Source organism: Phoxinus phoxinus, assembly GCF_949152265.1.
Source record: "Phoxinus phoxinus genome assembly, chromosome: 22".
NCBI classification, from domain to species: domain Eukaryota; kingdom Metazoa; phylum Chordata; class Actinopteri; order Cypriniformes; family Leuciscidae; genus Phoxinus; species Phoxinus phoxinus.
This window is the reverse complement of record NC_136897.1, coordinates 12,583,935-12,593,856: the sequence shown is the minus strand read 5'-3', so window position 1 is coordinate 12,593,856 and position 9,922 is coordinate 12,583,935. Positions and strand designations below refer to the sequence as shown.

Sequence of the window (9,922 nt, the reverse complement as noted above, 5' to 3'; positions counted from 1 at the left end):
TATGGTAAGTAAGTGCATTATGAAAGGCAATCGTTATTTAGATGCAAATTACGGCTATGTCTGGTTAAACAGTTAGTGTGATTTTGTTTATTGTTTGTCAACTTGCAGCATGAATTTGAGAAACAAAAAATAACTTTTGGAAGAAAATGTACCACATAGTCAGTATAGCTAAAAGATTGTAAAAGTTTTCAGTTCACCCTGCCTAATTGTAGTTGAAAAGTCAAATTAAGCTTGATTAATGATATACATGACTGATATGTAAATTACAGCATTGAGAATATATGACTCCCACATGTTTTGCATCATTTTAAATTTTAGTCATAGTGGTAATGCGAAAAAAACACACATAAGTAATGATTGCTGACAGCACTTTTATTTTCAGAGACAGTTTTTTCTTTCACACAAAAACACAACAGTGAGTGTCTTTCAATGCTTTTAAAATAGGCTTACACTTGTTTCCTTGTTCTTTGTCATATCACAAATGATGTGAACACTCGTTTTGAATTAAATATGTGCATGTGTTTGGATACTGTCTCAGAGCAGCATGCTCTGTGTTTAGTAAGTACGGTGTGAAGTGGTGGTTTGCTTTATTTGGATTGTTGGTCCAGTTGAGATGGTGTGGGAACCACTTGATGAGCCAGAGTGAGATCCACCAGAGAAAGAGATAGATCCACCTGAACAGGCAAAAGAGTCATTAATGTTTAATGTAAAACATGTCTAAAACTGACCATACCAGTATATGCAAAGATATATTTCAATTACCTGGTATTTGAGTCCTGGAAGAGTAGGAGGAAGAAAAAATAAAAAAAAGAATTAGTGAAGCCATTCCAGGACAAGATTATGTAACATGACCCATGCTTCACTGACTTTAACTCACATTAACTTTTATAAATACATGATCTTACTTAATGTCCTGATTTTCCAGGAGGCTTCTGTAGGTGGCGATCTCCTGCTCCAGACGGCTCTTGATGTCCAGCAACATGGCGTAATCTCGTCCCTGTTGCTCAATGCTAGCCCGCATTTGACACAGCTCGGCCTCCAACATGTTGATTTGGTTCTGGTAGCATGCTAGCATAGAGCTGTACCTGTTCTCTGTTTCTGCCAGTGAGTTCTCCATTGCCGCTCTCTGTTTGAGTAATGAAAACAAGCACAAAGATCTTAATAAAGCATACTTGGCCATAAAACTGCCTTTGGGTTCAGATTATCTATTTAATGTCTCTCACTCTACATTCCACTTGTTTCTCACCATGCTGAGTTGAGACTGTAGCTCGATCTCCAGACCCTGCAAAGTGCGTCGCAGATCTGTGATCTGTGTCTTGGTTGTTTGAATGATTTCTGTGCTCTGGGTCACCTCTTTGGTCAATCCTGCCGTCTAAAAGAAAGACAGAAGCACACAATATGAATTCTGAATATCGTAATCTAAGATATATTGTTTTACCACAGTACCACTGCTATATGACACCAGCTGGAATATGTGGTTTATTCTTCAGTAAAGTCAGATTTTCAGTGTATAATGCCTAAAATTAGAATTCACAACCAAAGAATTTAAAGAGACAGACGAGGTCTTACCTGGTTTTTAAACCAGTCTTCCTGTTCTCTGCGGTGTTTCTGTATGATGGTCTCGTAATGAGAACGAATCTCGTCCAGAACCTTGTTCAGGTCTTGCTGAGGAGCAGCATCAACCTCTACATTCACTGTGCCTGTCAGCTGACACCTCAGTGCAGCCAGTTCCTGAAATGTAAATATAATATAATATAATATAATTAATATAATATAATTGTCCAAACTTTCAGGATCAGTCATAGACAGAAAGCTACTACAAACCTCCTGGTGGTTCTTCCTCATAAACTCCAGCTCTTCCTGCAGATTCCTGATCTGCATCTCTAGGTCGGCCTTTGCCCGGTGTGTCTGGTCCAGCAAGCGACTCAGGTTAGCGATGTCAGACTCCACGCACTGGCGCATCACGCACTCATGCTCAAATCTGATTGGTGGAAAGGTCACACAGGGAATTAAACTCACCAATCAAAGTTTAAACATGACGAGTATTATATATACACACACTACCGTTCAAAATTTTGGGGTCGTTATGATTTTTTAAATGTTTTTGAAAGTCTCATGCTCACCAATGCTGCATTTATTGGATAAAAAAACAGTAAAACAGTAATAATGTAAAATATTATTACAAATGCAATTTTTTCCTGTGATGTCAAAGCTGAACTTTCAGCATCAACAATCTTCAGTGTCACATGATCGTTCAGAAATAATTCTAACACACTGATTTGGTGCTCAAGACATATTCTTCTTCTTATTATTATTATTATCAATGTTAAAAACAGTTTTGCCGTTTACTGTAATATTTTTGTCGAATCTTTAATACATTACAAAAACAACAAAAAATCTTTATGACCCCAAACTTTTGAATGGCATAGATAAACACGGTGAAGCTATTGAATTCTAGGCATCAACAAAGTTATGTCCAAGTTAGAGGTCAACACTGTTTAACTTACTTCAGCCTGAAGTCATCAGCAGCCAGTTTAGAGTTGTCGATCTGCAGGAGGATGTTGGCGTTGTGGGTGGTAGCATTTTTAATCTGAAAGGTGGAATATTGATATATAAATGTAATACATTAGAACGTATAAATCTGGAGCATTGTAGATCATCAGAACCTGAAGTGATTATCTGCAGTCCGCTTTTCAACTGCTGTATGCAAAGAAATGTAAGTATCATTTAGAGATCACTCTACCTTGTCCTTCAGGTCCTTGATGGTGTTCCAGTAGCAACTGTAGTCCCTCTGAGCGATCGGCCCCTTCTTCTCATAGTACTCACGGATCTGCCTCTCCAGAATGGCATTGGCAGCTTCCAGGGAGCGCACCTTCTCCAGGTAGGACGCCAGACGGTCGTTCAGGTTCTGCATGGTGGCCTTCTCATTCAGCTGGTAGTCATTTACAACGCAGCCTCCTGCAAATCCTCCACCAAATCCTCCACCAAATCCTCCGCCAAATCCTCCACCATATCCTCCACCATATCCTCCACCATATCCTCCACCGTGTCCTCCGCCAAAACCGCATCCTCCGGCGTATCCTCCACCGCCTCCAATTCTGTAGGAAGAGATGCGGGTGCTTCCACCATGACCACCTCCATGCACGCTGAAGGCTTTATGTGGAAAGGCTGACGAACTGCTCCGACTCTTGGTGATAATGGACTTTGAGGTCACAGTCTTGGGACCTTTGGAGGACATCGTGCGAACAGAGACCGACATAGTTGGATGGATACGGAGATGAGATGAACCCAGAGAGGACACTGAAGGAAACCGTTAGAGCTGTCCTGGTGAGGATGGCACGTTTGAGCCCAGCTCTGACCTCTTATAGAGATGGAGATTCAGGGTGGCTCCACCACTTTGTGTGTGGGTGAGGGAGGTAAGGTGTGTGTGGGATAGTGTGTTTGTGCCAGACCCAGCTGTCACCACCAGCAGAGTTGAAAATTAGTGTTCAGGCTCCACCCTAGTGAGGAAACTGCAAAAGAATTTTATACTCCTTAGATGTACTCACCCTCCAGACTACAATGGAGGGAGTGCAATGAGACAAGGCTTTTGACACACACTGTGTACAAGTTGTATGCATGTGTGTGTATTTGAGTGTGTTTTAAGTGTTTTGTGCCAGTGGAGGAAATCTCTTTGACAGTTAGAGACAGAAAAAGGAAGCTGAGCCGGTCCAGCAAGGACAGAAATTTTATAAATTCACCTTTTTAATAATAATAAAGAGGGATTAAGCTGACAGGTAACTCCCTGAGGCGATGTGAGATCATCTGAGACAGTTTCACCACCCTTTTACAGGTCATGCGGATCAGCTTGAGTACTTGGGTGCCCAGTTTGTTTATTTTATTGTAGTTTCTTTTATTTTAGGCTATTTTATTTTATTATTTTATTTTATTTTAGGCTATTTTATGGTGCATGTGAGCTGGGGTGTAAAAAGTGCCTATGGGTACATTGTCCAAAAAATTTTTTTTATCAAAGTAGGCTATTGACACAAAACCATGAGTAAAAAGTACAAAAGTTTACACTTTTAACTCAAGTAGTTAAAACTAAAGAGTCAACTTTTTTTCTTTTCTTTATAAATAACCCATGTGTGCATGTTTGTCTATCTTGAGCATTGGTTGTAATTCAACACAATGCTTTAGGTAAAATGGTGGGGAATAATGATAAATATTGTCTAACATGGGAGAATCACAAAGTTGTGGTTAGTTACATTTAATCATGCTTTTATTCATATTCATTTATTTTGTATTATAATATCCGGTGTTATACGCTAGATGTCGCTGTGAGCTACTAGAATCAGTATCAGCGCTGATTCTCACAGCTCTCGCCGGGTGCAGTGGCGCGCGCCTGTGATCCAAGATACTGGGAGGCTGAGGCTGGAGGATCGCTTGAGTTCAGGGGTTCTGGACTGCAGTGGACTATGTCGATCGGGTGTCCTCACTAAGTTCGGTATCGATATGGTGCTTCTGGGGGAGCCCGGGACCACCAGGTCGTCTAAGGAGGGGTGAACCGGCCCAGGTCGGAGACGGAGCAGGTCAAAGTCCCCGTGTCGATCAGTAGTGGGAATAGACACTGCAGTGCAGCCTGAGCAATACATCGAGACTCAGTCTTTTGTGTGCATATTTACCTTTTTGTTTTAATGTAAACGTATACTTTTTTCTGCGTTAGTTTGCATTCCAAGGTAGGCTAAAATTATAGTTCTAATAATTAGGCTATGTAGACGGCAGAATTGAATGATGAAAGTTTAAAGTCGCAATTTTGAAAGGTGATTTCAGGTTTGCAGAACGTTTCAGTTATGAAAGAGGACTGAATTATAACTTTGATGTGTAAGTTCAAAGCAACATGTGGCACTGGCAACTAAAAAAAAAACAAGAAGAGCATGTAGCCTATACCTACTGTCTACTCCGTCCGTATAAGGACATACTTTTAGTAGCTACAACCTGGTGTTAGGAGCATAAAACGTAACCTCTGACCAATTAATGGTTTTGTGATGTATACAGCTCTGCTCTTTTGCACTATTTTTAGGCTAGGTAGCTTTTAAAAACAGTAGAGAAATGTGAACACATGTATAATCCCTCATGATTACATATTTCCATTATCTCACACTGTCACAGTGTATAATTAAAATACATTGCCTGTGTATAACGCTTGAATAAAAAATGTTGAGTGTTTGATGCAGACACAGATCACACATGAGACGAGGGTCATTTGAATATAAATTATTCTCCCTGCACAACACACACACATACACAAATTACAGTCTTCTGTTTTTATTTTAAAGTCTCGACTATATGGTAAAATATATATTGTGATATTTTAAAAAAGTTTGTCAAAATGCAGCACTACTTTTGAAAGGCCGTCTATATCTACACTAGAAGGCATTGTGAGGGCAATAGGAGATACTATTGATATATGTGGACAGTTTAATAGTTTTATCTTAAGATTGCATTTTAGCACTTTGTCACTTTCTTAAATCTTTTTGAATGTCTTTCAAAAAGTTGAAATCATGCAGTCCACAACATTTTCAGTTGTCGATAGCACGTCTCTCGTTTCCTTGCCATCTGGGCATGAGAATCAACATTCAAGTGTGCTACATCGTTTCCTGTGATTGTGATTTCAGTAAATGCATTATGCCACATTAACAAGTGTAAATTAACAATTTCTACAGAGATAAAGGTAACTCTTTCCAGTTATCATTAACTTTTTGCAACAAGCAAAGAACTGAAACTGATAACTGAAAGAAAATAGAAACAGTGAAAACCATCGCTGGACAGTACTTTCGAATTGTTCAGATGAAAGATTTCATTATATTGATGTTAATGATGTATATAGTGAAGTTTACTGTAAGAAATCAGGTAGTGATTTACCAAAATCGCAGTGAACACACTGAGCAATAACACTAAAACTTCATATTTTTTGGTGAAAGTGCAGTAGCACACCCAGTCGACAACCTCAAAGCATGATTGCAGCAGCTCCTTTTATGCTTTCTTTTAAGACAGACGATAAAACAATTTTAATTCAACAGCACTGGAACAAATGAAACAGTAGGCTATCTCAGCATGTCCTGTCAATCAGCATCTGAGCAATAATAATGCCACTCCTATGTCTGCCAATGAGTCTGCTTTTCATGTATAGACATAGTTCCTCTACATTTCACTAACTCTTTTGTTCTCGTCTCTCTCTTTATAAAGATTACGGGTCATTAAATGACTTGTTACATCCTGCATATCACTTAAATGTAAGTGTAGAACAAATTTGTGGTTAATCGTAGCCAAATAAAGCTAACAAAGTGCATTCCAAATTGCATTTTCATTTATCCAATAGGTATACATAAAGGTCTCTGGATTTAATCTCTTTTTGGGCATATGTTTTTGTGCATATTCCTCATTTTCTTTTACACAATTGCAATTGTTTATGAGGGTCAAAGGTTTTTGCAGATAAAGAGGAAGTCAATGGCCAGCCAGCTTTTTTCGACCTTCACCACTTTTGTAATGGATCTGTTGCCAGGCAACTTACACAATATTGTTTTAAGCTTGTTGTGGAAGGAACCCATGAGTAACAACCGGGAAGACTGAGACCCAGTTCATTTCTCTCTGAGACTCTTTTCCAGTGATTGTCAGTAAACATATTATTATGAAATGGGGTACATAATTACAATGTAACTCATTTTGTTTTGATGATTTGACTCATATCTTACATTTAAAATATACTGTGTGTTCAGATTAAGAAAAACAATGATGTAAAAAGTTATTCATGACAGCATGCAGCTTTATTTTCAGAGACGGGTTTCATCACACACAAAAATACAAATGTGAGTATAGCCTATCATCCATTTTTCTTTCAGTAACACGTGTTTCCTTGTTCTCAATGATACTTTCAATACACATTCAAAACCAAATGTATTTGTGTGTCCAGATGGTGTCTCATAAAGCAGTGTGGTCTGCATTTAGTTGAAGGAATGCTGTGTCTGCTTGATAGTTGTTCCACTTGTGGTGACGGTGATGGTCCCACCTGAAGGCAGAGAGAAAGAGAGTCAGTAATGCATGATGTTCTTGAAACTGACCATCCCACCACAATATGCAAAGAGATATTTCACTTACCTGGTATTTGAGTCCTGCGAATTAAAAAAGAAAAGATGCATTAGTGAAGCAATTCCAGAACAAGATTACGTAACATGATCCACAGATTTTGACACACAATTATATAAAGGATATGAACTTACTTAATGTCCTGATTTTCCAGGAGGCTTCTGTAGGTGGCGATCTCCTGCTCCAGACGGCTCTTGATGTCCAGCAACATGACGTAATCCCGTCCCTGTTGCTCAATGCTAGCCCGCATTTGACTCAGCTCGGCCTCCAACATGTTGATTTGGTTCTGGTAGCCTGCTAGCATAGAGCTGTACCTGTTCTCTGTGTCTGCCAGTGAGTTCTCCAGTGCCGCTCTCTGTTTGAGTAATGAGAACAAGTAGAAATAAATCACTGTGTATTTTTGTGTTCTGTGAAAGAAAGTCAAAAGGGTTGGAGCAAAATGAGGGGGAGTAAATTATGACAGAATTTGTGGGTAAACTATGCCTTTTTACACATGCTTGGTATCCGAAAAACACCAATGTGCAAGTCCACAAATGTACCCTTCAGATTTCAGACGTTATAAATGGCTTCTCCTCATTCCTTTCATTGTAGCTCACTTATCTGGGATTTGGAGGTCTTCAAATAAAACATTCTTGACATATCTCACACTCAGCCTCCTTTCCCTGTTTTTTGTCCATCTTTGCCTCCCTTTCTGTGTCCTCTTCTTGGCCTGCTTCCCTAACCTCTTACGTAAAATTTTCCTGCCTTTGGTTCAGATAATGTAATCTCTCTCTCTCCTTCTCCACCCTACAGTTCCTACATTCCACTTGTTTCTCACCATGCTGAGTTGAGACTGTAGCTCGATCTCCAGACCCTGCAAAGTGCGTCGCAGATCTGTGATCTGTGTCTTGGTTGTTTGAATGATTTCTGTGCTCTGGGTCACCTCTTTGGTCAATCCTGCCGTCTAAAAGAAAGACAGAAGCACACAATATGAATTCTGAATATCGTAATCTAAGATATATTGTTTTACCACAGTACCACTGCTATTTGACACCAGCTGGAATATGTGGTTTATTCTTCAGTAAAGTCAGATTTTCAGACCAAAGAATTTAAAGAGACAGACGAGGTCTTACCTGGTTTTTAAACCAGTCTTCCTGTTCTCTGCGGTGTTTGGTTATGATGGTCTCGTAATGAGAACGAATCTCGTCCAGAACCCTGTTCAGGTCTTGCTGAGGAGCAGCATCAACCTCTACATTCACTGTGCCTGTCAGCTGAGACCTCAGTGCTGCCAAGTCCTGTAAACCCACAAGACTCAAGCATCAGTTCACTGAATGGATTCACAAGTTCTGATAACAACTACATGCAAGCTACTACAAACCTCCTGGTGGTTCTTCTTCATAAACGCCAGCTCATCCTGCAGAGTCTCGATCTGCATCTCCAGGTCGGCCTTCATCAGGGTCGTCTGGTCCAGCAAGCGACGCAGGTTGGCGATGTCAGCCTCCACAGACTGCCGCATTACTAACTCGTGCTCAAATCTGATTGGTGGAGAGGCAGAAATGGGAATACACTCACCAGTCATGTTTTAAACATGACCAATATGATCTTTTAAGATGCTAAAGCTACCATAGTAATGGAGAAACTATTATTTTAGAGAATTTACTTGATCCTGAAGTCATCAGCAGCCAGTTTAGAGTTGTCGATCTGCAGGAGGATGCTGGCATTGTGGGTGGTAGCATTTCTAATCTGAAAGGTAGAATATTGATATACAATTTTATTACATTAGAACGTATAAATCTGGAGTATTGCTGTAGATCATCAGAACCTGAAGTGATTATCTGCAGTCTGCTTTTCAACTGCTGTATGCAAAGAAATGTAAGTACACTAGAATTTGCTATATATGTCATTCATTTATAGATCACCGTACCTTGTCCTTCAGGTCCTTGATGGTGTTCCAGTAGGCGCTGTAGTCCCTCTGTGCGATCGGCCCCTTCGTCTCATAGTACTCACGGATCTGCCTCTCCAGAGTGGCATTTGCAGTCTCCAGGGAGCGCACCTTCTCCAGGTAGGACGCCAGACGGTCATTAAGGTTCTGCATGGTGGCCTTCTCATTCACCTGCATGTAGTCACAGTCCCCTGAAACCATGTGTCCAGAGCTGAATCCTCCACCATATCCTCCTCCACCATGTCCTCCACTGTATCCTCCGCCATATCCTCCACCAAAACCGTATCCTCCACCGCCTCCAATTCTGTAGGAAGAGATGCGGGTGCTTCCACCATGCCCACCTCCATGCACGCTGAAGGCTTTATGAGGGAAGGCTGACGAACTGCTCCGACTCTTGGTGATAATGGACTTTGAGGTCACAGTCTTGGGACCTTTGGAGGATGTCGTGTGGTAAGAGATCGACATGGTGAATGGATGCAGAAGATGAGAAGAATACAGAGAGGACACTGCAGGAAACTGCTAAAGTTATCCTGAAGAGGATTGGTGCCTTCGAGCTGAGCTCTGTCCTCTTATAGAGATGGAGCTCGAGGGCGGGTCCTGCTCTTTGAGGACGGGAGGGGGGAAGGAGGGTGTGTGCCAGACCCCTCTGCAACCTCCAGCAATGTTGAGACTCGAGGACCAGAGTTCAGTTTCCACCCAAGTGAGGAAACTGCAAAGGAATGTCTCTGTGTCTGTTTGAACTACTGATATGTTCTCACCCTTGCGATTTCAATGAAGGGAGTGCAATGAGGTTACGAGCACTTTGACACACACACACACACACACACACACACACACACACACACACACACACACACACACACACACACACACACACAC

The 9,922-nt window shown here is 40.8% G+C and overlaps 2 protein-coding genes across 3 annotated transcripts; both read right to left on the bottom strand.

Moving 5' to 3' along the window:
- Positions 1 to 352: 352 nt before the first annotated feature.
- LOC306990418 (keratin, type I cytoskeletal 19-like) lies at positions 353 to 3,405 on the bottom strand. 2 transcript variants are annotated; one of them, XM_079597236.1, is made up of 8 exons: positions 2,744 to 3,314; positions 2,508 to 2,590; positions 1,825 to 1,981; positions 1,570 to 1,731; positions 1,247 to 1,372; positions 906 to 1,126; positions 763 to 776; positions 356 to 674 (listed from the first exon to the last, which is right to left on the bottom strand). In XM_079597236.1, exons 1-8 carry the CDS (start codon positions 3,257 to 3,259, stop codon positions 556 to 558), a joined length of 1,398 nt encoding a protein of 465 aa, XP_079453362.1. In that variant the 5' UTR covers positions 3,260 to 3,314; the 3' UTR covers positions 356 to 555. The 2 variants fall into 2 exon arrangements, with proteins under 2 accessions (XP_079453363.1, XP_079453362.1); XM_079597237.1 differs by lacking the exon at positions 763 to 776 and having other exon boundaries at positions 353 to 674; positions 896 to 1,126; positions 2,744 to 3,405.
- Positions 3,406 to 6,772: 3,367 nt separating this feature from the next.
- LOC306990419 (keratin, type I cytoskeletal 19-like) lies at positions 6,773 to 9,597 on the bottom strand. The gene is made up of 8 exons (XM_079597238.1): positions 9,026 to 9,597; positions 8,762 to 8,844; positions 8,480 to 8,636; positions 8,235 to 8,396; positions 7,940 to 8,065; positions 7,257 to 7,477; positions 7,135 to 7,148; positions 6,773 to 7,045 (listed from the first exon to the last, which is right to left on the bottom strand). The coding sequence occupies exons 1-8, from the start codon at positions 9,506 to 9,508 to the stop codon at positions 6,981 to 6,983; spliced, it is 1,311 nt and encodes a 436-aa protein (XP_079453364.1). The 5' UTR covers positions 9,509 to 9,597; the 3' UTR covers positions 6,773 to 6,980.
- Between the last annotated feature and the right edge of the window lie 325 nt (positions 9,598 to 9,922).